At 32.5% G+C, this 18,190-nt stretch overlaps 2 protein-coding genes across 5 annotated transcripts in view; both read right to left on the bottom strand.

Moving 5' to 3' along the window:
* The window catches only part of LOC127711930 (loricrin-like), an 18,773-nt gene extending 14,730 nt beyond the window's left edge, over window positions 1-4,043 (bottom strand). The window contains exon 1 of the mRNA XM_052218088.1: window positions 222-4,043. Coding sequence (XP_052074048.1) covers window positions 222-798 — 577 coding nt within the window. The 5' untranslated portion in view covers window positions 799-4,043. The remainder of the gene's footprint in view (window positions 1-221) is intronic.
* On the bottom strand, window positions 3,980-18,190 carry LOC127711062 (3 beta-hydroxysteroid dehydrogenase/Delta 5-->4-isomerase type 2-like). 4 transcript variants are annotated; one of them, XM_052217024.1, is made up of 5 exons: window positions 18,008-18,187; window positions 16,269-16,412; window positions 6,608-6,772; window positions 5,288-5,503; window positions 3,980-4,671 (listed from the first exon to the last, which is right to left on the bottom strand). In XM_052217024.1, the coding sequence occupies exons 2-5, from the start codon at window positions 16,399-16,401 to the stop codon at window positions 4,121-4,123; spliced, it is 1,065 nt and encodes a 354-aa protein (XP_052072984.1). In that variant the 5' UTR covers window positions 16,402-16,412; window positions 18,008-18,187; the 3' UTR covers window positions 3,980-4,120. The 4 variants fall into 4 exon arrangements, with proteins under 4 accessions (XP_052072984.1, XP_052072981.1, XP_052072985.1 ...); XM_052217021.1 differs by lacking the exon at window positions 16,269-16,412 and adding an exon at window positions 7,727-7,870 and having other exon boundaries at window positions 18,008-18,185; XM_052217025.1 differs by lacking the exons at window positions 16,269-16,412; window positions 18,008-18,187 and adding exons at window positions 7,727-7,870; window positions 9,466-9,638.

The raw sequence follows: 18,190 nt of genomic DNA, 5'->3' as shown, positions 1-18,190 counted from the left end.
GAATGTCACGCTAAGAGCGAGCTAGACACATTTGTATGTTATCAATATAACCCTGTGTATTGGGTATTTGTTCTTTGTGTTAGAGGTAGTATACTTTAACAGTTATATGTATTGTGTCAGAGCGAAAAAATAAATAATCAAAATGGGTGAATGTTGTGTATCTCTCCCGTCTATCATGCAAAACATTAAATGTAATAAAAAGCTTTAATGATTTGACTTACCTCCCATCATGCCACCCATCATTCCACCTCCCATCTTTGGCATTGACATTGGCATTGACATTGGCATTGGCATAGATTTGGGCATTGGCATCGGCATTGGCATTGGCATTGGCATCGGCATTGGCATTGGCATTGGCATTGGCATTGGCATTGGCATCATCATCTTACCCATACCACCTCCCATTCCACCCATACCGCCTCCCATTCCACCCATACCGCCTCCCATTCCACCCATACCACCTCCCATTCCACCCATACCGCCTTCCATTCCACCCATCATACCACCTCCCATTCCACCGCCCATCATCTTACCCATACCTCCTCCCATTCCACCCATCATGCCCATCATTCCACCGCCCATACCACCCATCATTCCACCACCCATCATACCACCGCCCATCATTTTACCCATACCGCCTCCCATGCCACCACCCATCATACCACCACCCATACCTCCCATACCGCCTCCCATTCCGCCTCCCATACCGCCACCCATACCGCCACCTTTTCCATAACCAGCACCATTAACTGTGACGAAGACAGCAATAAATGTGACAACGGTCTGAATGGGATTCATAATGAAAGACTGAAATACAACATGAGATTTTTATTAGTAATACAATCATTTAGAATTCAGTGGCATTCTGTTTATTTTTTATTTTTATTTGTGGTGTTACCGAAAAGGTATTTCATTAAAAGCCATTATGATATTTTAGATTTGTCTTCTATATCATCATACAAAGCTGGATTTTTTTAAAAGTAAATCAACGATGTAAAATAATAGAAACAAGTGTGAATCTGTAGATTCCCTCTGTACTTGTGTAATTTATTAACACTTATAAATTTGTCAAAACTTTTTTAAACATAATATTCATAACAATATGATATAAAACCTATAATCTCCCATGAAAGGCTATATATGTCACGTAAATATTTTTTTTTTTTCAATTTATTTGTTGTTTAGTAGATGACATTTATAATGAAAAGAATTTCTATTAAGGAATTATCTTGCAAGGTGTGAGAGAAAAAGTTGTCACAAAGATGTGCAGAAATTTCTACTAAATACGAAAAACGTTTACAATAACTTTAAAATTAAGTCTAAATGTCATACAAAAATAGTAGTATATTTTCTTTTTTTTATTATTTCAGGTAAACACTGCAAAGTAATTTAAAAAATACATATAAATGGACTCTTTCTCTTTCTCATAGTGGCTAGCGTAGTGATCGCTGCACATATTATTCCTGTACATTAGTCATGTAATCATAATTAATTAGATGTCTAAAACTTGATTATTATTTATCATTTAAAATATTCTTCTTTCAAAAATTTGGCAGAAAAAAAAAAATGAAATGAAATGTATGTTAAACGTCAATGAGACAGTAATTCAAGACAAAACATAACCAAATGATATTTAGAAGTCGACATTTGTATGGATGTTTTTTTGATGTTCTCAGTTAACTACCACATTGACGCCAACATATCTTTTGTCTCATTATTTATTTATTTATTAGTTATTCATATTTAATTAATTTAGAATTTAGAAGTATAATTCTGTATACTAGTCTTTTGGAAATAATAAGTATCATGTTCCGTTCGACGATATTTGGTATTATTCCAGGGTTTTTTTTATTATTAAATGAATTATTCAGACATATTCGCTAAGTATTTCAATTCGTTAATACTTTTTCTTTTAAAATTATTTAGTTAAAATGATTATCAGTAATGAAAATATCTATTAGGCAATAAAGTTATACTTTGATAGCATTTTTTTGCTATTGCTTTTCAGCTGTGTGTGTTACCAAATGTATAATATAATAATTATATAAATGTAATATTCGGAACTGTCTGTCTATCGAATAGTAGTTCCTTTTTAGTGATATAGCTCCGTACGTATATACAATGTAAGTACTTAAACTGCCTTGGGTTTTTAGATGTTTGTAAACCTATATGAGTACAAATGCATTTATTCATTTGCATGTCCATTTGGTTTTGTAACCTATTTCAATTTTTTTTTATCAACAAAAGGATTGTGCCGAACTAATTGAAAAAAGCAAAGTAGCTTTTACGAGCATTTTCCAAGGTAAAAATAATAATTATAGATTGTTTTCTGGGTATTGCAAAATCAGATGAACATTTATAAAAATGAGTAAAACATTAATTGATTTTAGAGGTTTAATTGGTGATAATTCTGACTGAGTATGCTCAATTCAAAACGATAAATATAAAATCTCTGTTTTTAATTATTTCGCGTCTTGTCAATTTCTGTTAAACAAAACGAAAATGAAATGTTAATGGTTCATAAACCGATGCTCTCAAAGGCCGTTTTTGAATATATCATGTTCAAGATTGTTTATGATTAAATATTATAATTCAATGTGAGAATTACTGCTTTTATCTGCAGATAAATTTCAATCAAATGCTTAAACAGATGCCTGTGTTCAAAACATAAAGTTAATGAAATTAAATGATAAAGTAATTTTATTGGAAATAAGTGTCAGTCTCATTTATTTGTTTCATTAACCAATACTGAATGTAACAAATTAAAACACCACTCTATAAATGTGTGTCTAACGCTCTTTCTGGATTTACCTTCATCCGGAACGTTCAAAGCCAAATTCTTGAAAGCCAAGGATGTTTTAGAAACAAAACACGTGAAGAGCCACATGACCAAAAGGGACCTAAAAATAATAGCCAAATCCTTCTAAAGTCATCATAGAGGGAGGCGAAACCTTAGTTAATAGTGAAAACGACAAATCGTAAATCAATATAAAACAACATACCTTTAACTGTAGCAGTGAGAGGCTATAGTAAGCTGGGAGGACAAGCCGAGTTGTGGCCAAAACCAGAGACTGGACATCTTTTATAATGATGTACCACAGGAAGCAGTAAATTCAATTTTAACAATTTGTAAAAGAGAAACATGCTAAAACATAAGTCATATCTTTTTATTATCATGTTTAATTTGTACCTGTTAATTTTATTGTAAGTTTTAACATGTTGAACTAGTTTTTTGTTACCTATGTGATTGATGTTACGTTGGCCATCGATTGTAACACAATGTTAACGGAACACGATCGTTCTATATACAATGTACATCAAGATTATATTCATTTCAGTGTGAAACGCAAAATGAAAAGATGAACACATGATTTATATCATGTTTTTTTATTTATATGGGATAACATGTCACAGTTAGGTGTTTTAAATGTTCTTTTTATGTAGTCCGTTAAACGCGTTTTTATTTTGTAATGAACATTGAATGATTTATAAGTTATGCAAAATGATTGTGTGCTGACAATGTTGTAATATTTATAATTCCTTTTTATTCAGGTTTAGATTGTTTGCGTGGAATACATTTTTTTTTATAGGATATGAAAATTATATAAGTCTGTAGACTGACATTCACAGATTTTTCTTATTCTTTAAATGCTTTCATAGTACGAGTGTCACTTGCGGGGACCGCAACTGCTGGTCCATTTGGAACACCTGAGTTCCCCTCTGGTTTTTTTTTTGGTGCTCAAGTTCATGCTCAAAAGAATTTGGCCATTCTGTTTTTTATTGACCTATTTTTTTTAGGGTCACCTTGGTATCTTTTCCGCCTTTATTTTACGTACAATTTATAGGTAGAAGTGAAAGATTTTGAAGAAACAAATAATTTGTTGTCTTAATAGGATGCAATACGTTTTCATTTTTTCTGATCGCTGCAATTATACTTGTAAAGAAACAAATTGATTCTTCACATTAATAAGTCTTACAATAAAAGTGTTTATACTATTTGTAAGATTGAACATGAATAGATAACAATATTGTTTTTACATGAACGTTATACACATTTAACATTAACTTTTACATACGAAAGAATAAAGATTTTTTTTAAATAAGTCACATTCAATCTTTCTTAAATTATACTTTCATAAAACACTTTGGCTCTTTCGATTGATGACGTATATTCATAAAAAGGTTTATATCCAAGCATAGTTTTTGCTTTGTCGTAAGTAACATAGAATGTCGTATTAAGAAAGGCTAAACTGCCAAACGAAAAATGCACAGTCGGTAAACTTATTCTCATGAACCGCAAAATAAACAGAATAGAGAAAAACAGAAACATCAGAGACATTGCAATCCAATACGGAATATGCCATTTAGAGGTCTTAGTACCAAAATGGTTAAAAAATGGTTTCATTGTTTCAGGATATGAGGCTATTGGTGTATCGTCAGCTGCAAAGAAAAAATGTCCTCCAAGCGATGAATTATTAGGTAAAGCTTCTGCTGCTATGACGAACATCATTGCGGTGTTTCCAACATAACTGAACTGTACAGTAGCATCCATAGGTCCAACCAGTGGGAATGTTTTACCCTTGAATGGGCGAACGGCAAGTGGTATTTGTACGTTATCCAATTCCCCAAACATAGGCAAAGGTAAAATCGCTAGAGTCCTCATGACATTTCCTGTCATATATAAACAAGCTATTATTATCGTGTTTATATATATCTATTATCATCAACATTATTATTTTATAGTATCTTTGAAATTATTATGATTATTATAATTTTTATATATATATTATCATGATAGTTATTATTATATAATACCATTATAATTATTATAAATATTATCATTGATTTTATTATTATCATTATTATTGATTTTATTATTATCAGTATTAATATTTTTTTTATTATCATTGTGATTAATTTTGTTATTATCATTATTATTAATTTTATTATTATCATTATTATTGAAGGGAAAGTCATAAATGCAAGTGCTAGCTGTTATTTGAAACTTTTGTCAAAAATGTTATAAATTCTTAAATACGAAATCCGTGTCCTTAAAAACGGCAGCTGGTCGCCCGATTTCTTATTGTTAAAATGACCATATGTTTCACCAAGGAAAACAAAGTTAATGTTCTCGAAAGATACACAAATCAGTTGCATCAAGTTACAGATGGTTACTGTGTTACTTATACACAGTCTGTTGTTAATATTGTTACTAACAGTTGAACATGATGCATATTACATTACTATTTAGCCAAACTTTCAAACATGGCATTTTGTTAGTACTTACCATCATTTAATTTAGAACCATTGGCAGATAAGACCATATCTTGTGCTTTAGCTTTTGACGAAGCGTAAGCTTTATAATAGAATCTAGATGGTTGTGAGACAGATGTTTCTGTTCCGTCAATGACTTCCTCCGGACCAAGATACAGTGAACTAGAACTACAGTAAATAAGGTACGGGACATTCTCCTTCCGACAAGCATTCAATATAACTTTTGTACCTGTTTTGGAAATGTTGAGGGTACAAATTAAGAAGGCATCGATGTAGCTAATATAGTGTTAATGCGATACTTGTAGAGCAGGAGATACTATTTGTTTTGTAATGCTCGCTCTTATATCTCGTGTGTGATTATGAGTAAAACCCTTTTTATTCGAGCGCCAATGATGAGTCAAATTAAAGCAAACACGCGTCTTGCATAATAGATTATAAGTTTCTTTGGTAGATATTTACAATGAACAGGCACCTGATCTCGTACCTTTTGGAGTTCGTGGGACTCCATCAAATTTAATTTCTTATTAAGTGTACATTCGGGTTAGGGTGAAGGTTGACGCCTCTTAAAACTTTTAAACCAGCTGCATTTGTTTGCACCTGTCCTAAGTCAGGAATCTGTTGTTCAGTAGTTGTCGTTTGTTGATGTGGTTAATAAGTGTTTCTCGTTTCTCGTTTTTTATATATATTAGACCGTTGGTTTTCCCGTGTGAATGGTTTTACACTAGTCATTTTTCGGCCCTTTATAGCTTGCTGTTCGGTGTGAGCCAAGGCTCCGTGTTGAAGACCGTACTTTGACCTATAATGGTTTAACTTTTACAAATTGTGAGGATGGAGAGTTGTCTCATTGGCATTCATACCACGTCTTCTTATTTACAATTCAAAGGAAAAGATATGATTAAGACAACCCCATGCTTATCGTGGCCCTACTTTGTGTTTTTTTAAATGTTACTTTCTTAAATCCTATTCTGTATCACTTCGTCGATATTTCAAAATTGTGTTATTACTAGTAATTGCCTTTATTTATAATTTTGATGGTGAATACAACACTACCTCACTACACGAACTAAAACTGAATTTTATGGATAATTATTTTAGGTGAGTAGGCTATTAAAGAAGCCCTCCCAAATAATTTTATTCAGTCACAAACGAAAACGTTGAATGCCGCAACATTGGTTTATAATATTATTATGAACTTGTTATGAACTAGTCAGAAAAGCTAACAATATATACATTGAGAACAACACCACTGCCGTAAGATCAATACTTATTGTTACACAACAGTCATGCCATCAAACGAGACAAATGTTCAGTTAAACTTATAATTGAACGCTACCTTTGACATTTACTTCATGAAGAATGGTGTGGTTAGGGAACTGGTTGTAGTCGATAATGGATGCAACATGTAAAACAATATCAACACCACGGCAAGCTCGTTCTACTAAATCTTTGTCCGTTATACTCCCGGTAAATGTTTTCATTGGCTTCTTTACCTCAAATTCTAAAATAAAAACACAAATATATCTTTGATAATGTCTTGAATGTACATAATTGTCTTGGTTGATGCATTTGCATTCTTTTAATGTAGCTTTTTTATTATAAAAGTAATCCGCCGTTTTTCAACGGTATGGGTCTTTTTATTTTACTTCCTTGTCGGTTTGGATTATATTTATCATCTGAACGGCTTTGATCTAGCTTTTAGTAACTGCGAGTACTCTCAGATATGTACTTTGTGTTTCTAAGGTTTGATATTGATTTGGTTTTTTTTATGCTTTGTATCGATCTGATGAGATAAGTCCTTTTCAACTGATTTTTATAGTATTGTCTTATGCTGTGCTGTTACACAACTGTCCCAGGTTATAGGAGGAGGAATTGGGTGCCCGCAATCAATTCAAATCCGTGCCTTTTGTAGATTTCTATACGTTATGATTTTCCTCATTGTTGAAGGCCATACGATGACATATATAGTTGCTAATTTCTACGTCAATTGATCTCTTGTGGCGACTTTTCACATTGACAATCATGCCACTTCCCTCTATTATTTGTATTGTAGTGCGTGGTTGATCTGTAATTTTTTAAGTATAGCTGTAATTAACTGTTTAGTTAGTTTCAACAGATCTAAACAATACACCTCTGTTGTCTCATTTTAGGGAGCTACCATTTGATTTTTATGGGGGGGCTAGGATGAAATTTGAAAAAAATAGGCAGGATGAGATTATTTGCAAAAAAAAAAAGGCAGGATGACAATTTATGTAAAAAAAAAGTCAGGATAAACTAAAAAAAAAAAGGGCAGGACCGAATAGAGTGAAAAATAAAAAAGGCAGGACCGAATTGAGGGAAAAATAAAAAGGCAGGACAAAATTTTTCATCCAAGCCCCCCCCCCCCCCCCCCCCCTAAAAATCAAATGGTAGCTCCCTTAGTAAAAAATAACTTTGGTTAAAAGTCTCAGTATACCTAGCTTTTGCTTATAGTCGACCACATCTAAAACTCTAATTTCTTTAACATTTTCTCCATAGAGTTGTAAATGCTTCACCACATGTTGACCAAGAAATCCACTGCCGCCTGTTACCAAGACAACGTGTTTCATGATTTTTTTTCCTATACAATGAAAAAAACACATTTGCATACATTTGCTATATTGTCCCATTAAAATATTTGGTTATGCAAAAACAAAATGCAAAAAAACTATTTCAAGAATTAACTCGACTGGGTCATCAACTTGTATATATATACATGTACCTAAGAGGCCTCGGTGATAATTGGATCTTGGCAAATATGAAATGGACCAATTTATGAGTTTAACATCCGTCCTCGAAATTATGTCGAGCAGTCTAAGGGTTCTAAAAATTAAGACTGGGTCACGCATACTTCCAAGTCAGTAACATTAAACTATACTACTCTACACTAACCTTGCTGAAGTTATCTACGAGTACTCTTTTCACAGTTGCATTTCTAAATATGAATACTGTTTATCCCTTAGTATTCATCGTCGTTTTACTCTGACCTAAGCAATAGCTCAGCCGAAATTAGAAAACCTTAAAAACCTAATGCAAGAACGCTTATTTGTTTTTGCGTAAAAATTAGATATCTATCTAGTATTTTATGTGTAGAACTTAGATTGAAATGCGATGCTTAATTTTAGCTGGTCGTTTAAATATAGGTACAATAAAAACCACACTCAATTTCGTAAAAGGTACAGGGTTCCGTTATCCTAATTTTTCAATATACTATGCTACATCTGGAACTCGAATTCTATAACATTTTTGACATAATCAGCTGTAAATGTTTTAACACACTTTAACCAAGAAACCCACCTCCGCCTTAAAAAGAATAATTTTTACATCGGCATTTCGCTTAGTATCTATATGTTACAGTTATTATTAGAAGGTAGACAACTCTAAAGTATCAAAATTGTTCATCATATTTTAATTTGATTTTAAAGTTGTAAGTAAGTATATTTTGATTTCGCTTGTATGACTAAAATTTCATAGAAATTGAAAACAATATTGACCACAAATAAAACATGTCATAACTAAAACAAACGCAGAAAACATACGGTCTCAATACCGTTAAAACATTTAGTCTAAGTGATGTCTGTAAAGTATCGACTTCTCCTCCCCCCCCCCCTTTTCCCTTCATTTTGGAATACATTTACATGGAAAGTGTTTTTTGTGCCTAAGTTTAAGTTGAATAACATACAATTTCGGTCAGAATGAAAGCTTACATACTATATTCTTAATAGTTTTACATGTACGCGTCGGGATATTATGGGAGCTGGCAAAAATATCTTTGCTCACAAATGATATATTCATGTTTAATGGTTAGAAAATTCACAAAAAGTGTATTGTTTATGAATTTTGAAATTTCTTCTGGTTCCGAAAGAGACATTTATCAATCTGCCAAGGTTTGTAGAACCCTGATCATTGAGTGGAGCATACCGGATATTTACAAGATTTACACGACAGGTATTACTACAGGAGTAGAACTTACTGACCATTCCGATGCAACAGAGTTCACCCTTGGATTTTAGTGAGATTCGTGTTGATTAATCTTTGGTTTTCTGTATTGGTTGCTTTGTGGGGTTTTGAATGTCTGCATATTTCTCTTTTAATTAGCCATGGTGTTTTACTATATTTCTTCAACTCGTTTTTTCATTACCCTCTGATTACTTTCTCCACTTTGTAAGCACTTACCTATCAAATGTCATGAATTCCTTGTCTAAGTTTTCGTATAAATCTGCTAACTTGCTGCACTACACTACACTTTTGTCAATTGTGAAAGGTTATCAACAAAATATGTTATCGGTCTAGACCTTGTAGTTGTTATCAGTAATTTACATCCCTGTTTGTTTTATAACTAATCAACAAATTATATACATATAAATAGAATATGAATTATTCGATAATAAACATAAAAGTCATCGAAAACTTTCAGCTGAAGAATCGCAATAATATTAAAATGCATGTAAACGTTATAAACTAAGGCATTGAACGCTCTTTTTACTATCGGGCAACACAAATTGTATTCTTTAATTTGCTATAAATATATAAGAGCTTATTTCATTTTATCATAACAGTCACTTTTAAATAGATTGTATTGTCAAGCTTTGACAAAAGTTTTATTTTTAGTGACGTAGTCAGCAATAATTTCAGTTTGAGGCCTATTTTTAAAGGAAGCTTAACTATGGTAACAGCATGCATGCTGTCACAAAGCTCGACTCTGATTGGACGAAGTTACGGAATTGAACAAAAACCAACAAAAAAAGATATTAATAATATATGCTACGGTGTCTTCCTCCTATTCCCACTTTTTAAAATCACTATTCCTTCTATTCCCACATGAAAATAACAATAGATGTTTTGATAAATAATTTGTTTTTATAACAATCAAGGTTAATTAATAATTGACCTAAGATTTACCTGTATTTTTTTAAAAGAACACATATTTCTTTCACTGTTTAAGTATATTTTGAAAAAAAAAATTAATCCACTGTTTATTTGAAGCATGTTTTTTTTTCTTATTCAAAGAATTACCTTAAAATAAAGAATAAATCAGATAAACAAAAGTAAGATTAAAAAATCTTTGAATTTGTAAACCTAAATTTCTATTTTAATCGGAAAGCACAAGTACAAGAGGCCATCAAAAGAAAAGAACGGTCAGCTAAAATCCGAAAGTTTAATGAAAAATGTATAAACGCAAAAAAATAAAATGAAAGGGTTTTGGAATTTCCTTAAGATAAAACGAACCGATATAGGACATATAGAGATTAATGATCCACATGTTTTTGATAAAATATAAACGGCTACGGATGAGAGAAATAATGCCCTTTCCCACCATTTTAGCTCCATAGGTTCCTTTCAAAATGAAAATGGTGAACTTGAAAAAGAAGTTAAAAACCTAATAATAAATATTGACGAAGATTTATTAATATCAGATTCTCCCCTATCGGTTACTTTTGACGAAAAGAAAATTTCACAGACTTTATACATTTCACACAATGGTTGAAGGTGCAATGTATCCACTGGTACACAGTTTAATTCCAGCCAAGAGCGAACTAAACAAAAAAAATGTATACACAAGGTTCCTGACTTTACTCAAAGATGTTTGTTTTTTCCATTATACACAATGCATCTGGAGAAAAGCACAAGGAGCGGGGATTCGGGTTCCATACAAGAAAGACAACAACATTCATCAAATAGAACGCCGTGCCGCTGTCCTTCCACTTTAACCTACTGCTGAGGTCGAAGATGTGTGGTTCAATGCCCTAATCGACATAGATCAGATTGATACTAACAGCAACTACACGCCCTTTACAGACTATGTAACAAAATACTGATGAGACCATTACACAACACAGGGACTGAGGACTACACATCATCTAGAGGGATGGCAAAGCAAGCTGATAAAACATGTCCAGCACCCACATCCAAACATCTTTAAACTCATAAAACTACTGAAACATGAGGAAGCTAATCCCTGACCATGATCCAGTATGCAGCCGATGGGAAGAGAGTGGCCCAAAAACGAAAGTATGTCGAAATCAACAACAGATTAGAAGAGCTTATGGATAGATATTGCAACTAGGAAGTTACAACAGTACAGTTTGGTGATGCAGCCTCCCACCTTATTCGCGTTGAATAGATTATTAAACATTAATAGACTTATATACAGTGAATTTCTAATGTGTGTGCTACAATGTGTGGTTTGTTTTAGTACTGTTAACTTGTATTGTGTGTTTCATATTATAATGCTTGCTTGAATCTTCTGTTGAATTTGTGTTATAAAAGAAATAAAATAAATTTACTTATATTTGTTTCCATTTCTTTCATATTAATTTGAATTAAAAACACAGAATTTAACACATACAAAAATAACCTTTAACCTATCAAAAAAACACTTGTCAATTGAAAGTTGATTTAACAATGTGTATACAGTATAATCCTTTGTTTGCACAAGTTTTCCCCCTATTCCCACATGAAATTTTAACATGTTGAACTAGTTTTTTGTTACCTATGTGATTGATGTTACGTTGGCCATCGATTGTAACACAATGTTAACGGAACACGATCGTTCTATATACAATGTACATCAAGATTATATTCATTTCAGTGTGAAACGCAAAATGAAAAGATGAACACATGATTTATATCATGTTTTTTTATTTATATGGGATAACATGTCACAGTTAGGTGTTTTAAATGTTCTTTTTATGTAGTCCGTTAAACGCGTTTTTATTTTGTAATGAACATTGAATGATTTATAAGTTATGCAAAATGATTGTGTGCTGACAATGTTGTAATATTTATAATTCCTTTTTATTCAGGTTTAGATTGTTTGCGTGGAATACATTTTTTTTTATAGGATATGAAAATTATATAAGTCTGTAGACTGACATTCACAGATTTTTCTTATTCTTTAAATGCTTTCATAGTACGAGTGTCACTTGCGGGGACCGCAACTGCTGGTCCATTTGGAACACCTGAGTTCCCCTCTGGTTTTTTTTTTGGTGCTCAAGTTCATGCTCAAAAGAATTTGGCCATTCTGTTTTTTATTGACCTATTTTTTTTAGGGTCACCTTGGTATCTTTTCCGCCTTTATTTTACGTACAATTTATAGGTAGAAGTGAAAGATTTTGAAGAAACAAATAATTTGTTGTCTTAATAGGATGCAATACGTTTTCATTTTTTCTGATCGCTGCAATTATACTTGTAAAGAAACAAATTGATTCTTCACATTAATAAGTCTTACAATAAAAGTGTTTATACTATTTGTAAGATTGAACATGAATAGATAACAATATTGTTTTTACATGAACGTTATACACATTTAACATTAACTTTTACATACGAAAGAATAAAGATTTTTTTTAAATAAGTCACATTCAATCTTTCTTAAATTATACTTTCATAAAACACTTTGGCTCTTTCGATTGATGACGTATATTCATAAAAAGGTTTATATCCAAGCATAGTTTTTGCTTTGTCGTAAGTAACATAGAATGTCGTATTAAGAAAGGCTAAACTGCCAAACGAAAAATGCACAGTCGGTAAACTTATTCTCATGAACCGCAAAATAAACAGAATAGAGAAAAACAGAAACATCAGAGACATTGCAATCCAATACGGAATATGCCATTTAGAGGTCTTAGTACCAAAATGGTTAAAAAATGGTTTCATTGTTTCAGGATATGAGGCTATTGGTGTATCGTCAGCTGCAAAGAAAAAATGTCCTCCAAGCGATGAATTATTAGGTAAAGCTTCTGCTGCTATGACGAACATCATTGCGGTGTTTCCAACATAACTGAACTGTACAGTAGCATCCATAGGTCCAACCAGTGGGAATGTTTTACCCTTGAATGGGCGAACGGCAAGTGGTATTTGTACGTTATCCAATTCCCCAAACATAGGCAAAGGTAAAATCGCTAGAGTCCTCATGACATTTCCTGTCATATATAAACAAGCTATTATTATCGTGTTTATATATATCTATTATCATCAACATTATTATTTTATAGTATCTTTGAAATTATTATGATTATTATAATTTTTATATATATATTATCATGATAGTTATTATTATATAATACCATTATAATTATTATAAATATTATCATTGATTTTATTATTATCATTATTATTGATTTTATTATTATCAGTATTAATATTTTTTTTATTATCATTGTGATTAATTTTGTTATTATCATTATTATTAATTTTATTATTATCATTATTATTGAAGGGAAAGTCATAAATGCAAGTGCTAGCTGTTATTTGAAACTTTTGTCAAAAATGTTATAAATTCTTAAATACGAAATCCGTGTCCTTAAAAACGGCAGCTGGTCGCCCGATTTCTTATTGTTAAAATGACCATATGTTTCACCAAGGAAAACAAAGTTAATGTTCTCGAAAGATACACAAATCAGTTGCATCAAGTTACAGATGGTTACTGTGTTACTTATACACAGTCTGTTGTTAATATTGTTACTAACAGTTGAACATGATGCATATTACATTACTATTTAGCCAAACTTTCAAACATGGCATTTTGTTAGTACTTACCATCATTTAATTTAGAACCATTGGCAGATAAGACCATATCTTGTGCTTTAGCTTTTGACGAAGCGTAAGCTTTATAATAGAATCTAGATGGTTGTGAGACAGATGTTTCTGTTCCGTCAATGACTTCCTCCGGACCAAGATACAGTGAACTAGAACTACAGTAAATAAGGTACGGGACATTCTCCTTCCGACAAGCATTCAATATAACTTTTGTACCTGTTTTGGAAATGTTGAGGGTACAAATTAAGAAGGCATCGATGTAGCTAATATAGTGTTAATGCGATACTTGTAGAGCAGGAGATACTATTTGTTTTGTAATGCTCGCTCTTATATCTCGTGTGTGATTATGAGTAAAACCCTTTTTATTCGAGCGCCAATGATGAGTCAAATTAAAGCAAACACGCGTCTTGCATAATAGATTATAAGTTTCTTTGGTAGATATTTACAATGAACAGGCACCTGATCTCGTACCTTTTGGAGTTCGTGGGACTCCATCAAATTTAATTTCTTATTAAGTGTACATTCGGGTTAGGGTGAAGGTTGACGCCTCTTAAAACTTTTAAACCAGCTGCATTTGTTTGCACCTGTCCTAAGTCAGGAATCTGTTGTTCAGTAGTTGTCGTTTGTTGATGTGGTTAATAAGTGTTTCTCGTTTCTCGTTTTTTATATATATTAGACCGTTGGTTTTCCCGTGTGAATGGTTTTACACTAGTCATTTTTCGGCCCTTTATAGCTTGCTGTTCGGTGTGAGCCAAGGCTCCGTGTTGAAGACCGTACTTTGACCTATAATGGTTTAACTTTTACAAATTGTGAGGATGGAGAGTTGTCTCATTGGCATTCATACCACGTCTTCTTATTTACAATTCAAAGGAAAAGATATGATTAAGACAACCCCATGCTTATCGTGGCCCTACTTTGTGTTTTTTTAAATGTTACTTTCTTAAATCCTATTCTGTATCACTTCGTCGATATTTCAAAATTGTGTTATTACTAGTAATTGCCTTTATTTATAATTTTGATGGTGAATACAACACTACCTCACTACACGAACTAAAACTGAATTTTATGGATAATTATTTTAGGTGAGTAGGCTATTAAAGAAGCCCTCCCAAATAATTTTATTCAGTCACAAACGAAAACGTTGAATGCCGCAACATTGGTTTATAATATTATTATGAACTTGTTATGAACTAGTCAGAAAAGCTAACAATATATACATTGAGAACAACACCACTGCCGTAAGATCAATACTTATTGTTACACAACAGTCATGCCATCAAACGAGACAAATGTTCAGTTAAACTTATAATTGAACGCTACCTTTGACATTTACTTCATGAAGAATGGTGTGGTTAGGGAACTGGTTGTAGTCGATAATGGATGCAACATGTAAAACAATATCAACACCACGGCAAGCTCGTTCTACTAAATCTTTGTCCGTTATACTCCCGGTAAATGTTTTCATTGGCTTCTTTACCTCAAATTCTAAAATAAAAACACAAATATATCTTTGATAATGTCTTGAATGTACATAATTGTCTTGGTTGATGCATTTGCATTCTTTTAATGTAGCTTTTTTATTATAAAAGTAATCCGCCGTTTTTCAACGGTATGGGTCTTTTTATTTTACTTCCTTGTCGGTTTGGATTATATTTATCATCTGAACGGCTTTGATCTAGCTTTTAGTAACTGCGAGTACTCTCAGATATGTACTTTGTGTTTCTAAGGTTTGATATTGATTTGGTTTTTTTTATGCTTTGTATCGATCTGATGAGATAAGTCCTTTTCAACTGATTTTTATAGTATTGTCTTATGCTGTGCTGTTACACAACTGTCCCAGGTTATAGGAGGAGGAATTGGGTGCCCGCAATCAATTCAAATCCGTGCCTTTTGTAGATTTCTATACGTTATGATTTTCCTCATTGTTGAAGGCCATACGATGACATATATAGTTGCTAATTTCTACGTCAATTGATCTCTTGTGGCGACTTTTCACATTGACAATCATGCCACTTCCCTCTATTATTTGTATTGTAGTGCGTGGTTGATCTGTAATTTTTTAAGTATAGCTGTAATTAACTGTTTAGTTAGTTTCAACAGATCTAAACAATACACCTCTGTTGTCTCATTTTAGGGAGCTACCATTTGATTTTTATGGGGGGGCTAGGATGAAATTTGAAAAAAATAGGCAGGATGAGATTATTTGCAAAAAAAAAAAGGCAGGATGACAATTTATGTAAAAAAAAAGTCAGGATAAACTAAAAAAAAAAAGGGCAGGACCGAATAGAGTGAAAAATAAAAAAGGCAGGACCGAATTGAGGGAAAAATAAAAAGGCAGGACAAAATTTTTCATCCAAGCCCCCCCCCCCCCCCCCCCCTAAAAATCAAATGGTAGCTCCCTTAGTAAAAAATAACTTTGGTTAAAAGTCTCAGTATACCTAGCTTTTGCTTATAGTCGACCACATCTAAAACTCTAATTTCTTTAACATTTTCTCCATAGAGTTGTAAATGCTTCACCACATGTTGACCAAGAAATCCACTGCCGCCTGTTACCAAGACAACGTGTTTCATGATTTTTTTTCCTATACAATGAAAAAAACACATTTGCATACATTTGCTATATTGTCCCATTAAAATATTTGGTTATGCAAAAACAAAATGCAAAAAAACTATTTCAAGAATTAACTCGACTGGGTCATCAACTTGTATATATATACATGTACCTAAGAGGCCTCGGTGATAATTGGATCTTGGCAAATATGAAATGGACCAATTTATGAGTTTAACATCCGTCCTCGAAATTATGTCGAGCAGTCTAAGGGTTCTAAAAATTAAGACTGGGTCACGCATACTTCCAAGTCAGTAACATTAAACTATACTACTCTACACTAACCTTGCTGAAGTTATCTACGAGTACTCTTTTCACAGTTGCATTTCTAAATATGAATACTGTTTATCCCTTAGTATTCATCGTCGTTTTACTCTGACCTAAGCAATAGCTCAGCCGAAATTAGAAAACCTTAAAAACCTAATGCAAGAACGCTTATTTGTTTTTGCGTAAAAATTAGATATCTATCTAGTATTTTATGTGTAGAACTTAGATTGAAATGCGATGCTTAATTTTAGCTGGTCGTTTAAATATAGGTACAATAAAAACCACACTCAATTTCGTAAAAGGTACAGGGTTCCGTTATCCTAATTTTTCAATATACTATGCTACATCTGGAACTCGAATTCTATAACATTTTTGACATAATCAGCTGTAAATGTTTTAACACACTTTAACCAAGAAACCCACCTCCGCCTTAAAAAGAATAATTTTTACATCGGCATTTCGCTTAGTATCTATATGTTACAGTTATTATTAGAAGGTAGACAACTCTAAAGTATCAAAATTGTTCATCATATTTTAATTTGATTTTAAAGTTGTAAGTAAGTATATTTTGATTTCGCTTGTATGACTAAAATTTCATAGAAATTGAAAACAATATTGACCACAAATAAAACATGTCATAACTAAAACAAACGCAGAAAACATACGGTCTCAATACCGTTAAAACATTTAGTCTAAGTGATGTCTGTAAAGTATCGACTTCTCCTCCCCCCCCCCCTTTTCCCTTCATTTTGGAATACATTTACATGGAAAGTGTTTTTTGTGCCTAAGTTTAAGTTGAATAACATACAATTTCGGTCAGAATGAAAGCTTACATACTATATTCTTAATAGTTTTACATGTACGCGTCGGGATATTATGGGAGCTGGCAAAAATATCTTTGCTCACAAATGATATATTCATGTTTAATGGTTAGAAAATTCACAAAAAGTGTATTGTTTATGAATTTTGAAATTTCTTCTGGTTCCGAAAGAGACATTTATCAATCTGCCAAGGTTTGTAGAACCCTGATCATTGAGTGGAGCATACCGGATATTTACAAGATTTACACGACAGGTATTACTACAGGAGTAGAACTTACTGACCATTCCGATGCAACAGAGTTCACCCTTGGATTTTAGTGAGATTCGTGTTGATTAATCTTTGGTTTTCTGTATTGGTTGCTTTGTGGGGTTTTGAATGTCTGCATATTTCTCTTTTAATTAGCCATGGTGTTTTACTATATTTCTTCAACTCGTTTTTTCATTACCCTCTGATTACTTTCTCCACTTTGTAAGCACTTACCTATCAAATGTCATGAATTCCTTGTCTAAGTTTTCGTATAAATCTGCTAACTTGCTGCACTACACTACACTTTTGTCAATTGTGAAAGGTTATCAACAAAATATGTTATCGGTCTAGACCTTGTAGTTGTTATCAGTAATTTACATCCCTGTTTGTTTTATAACTAATCAACAAATTATATAC

This window comes from Mytilus californianus, unplaced genomic scaffold (assembly GCF_021869535.1).
Source record: "Mytilus californianus isolate M0D057914Y unplaced genomic scaffold, xbMytCali1.0.p SCAF_8, whole genome shotgun sequence".
Lineage (NCBI taxonomy): Eukaryota > Metazoa > Mollusca > Bivalvia > Mytilida > Mytilidae > Mytilus > Mytilus californianus.
This window is presented reverse-complemented; position numbering and strand designations above follow the sequence as displayed.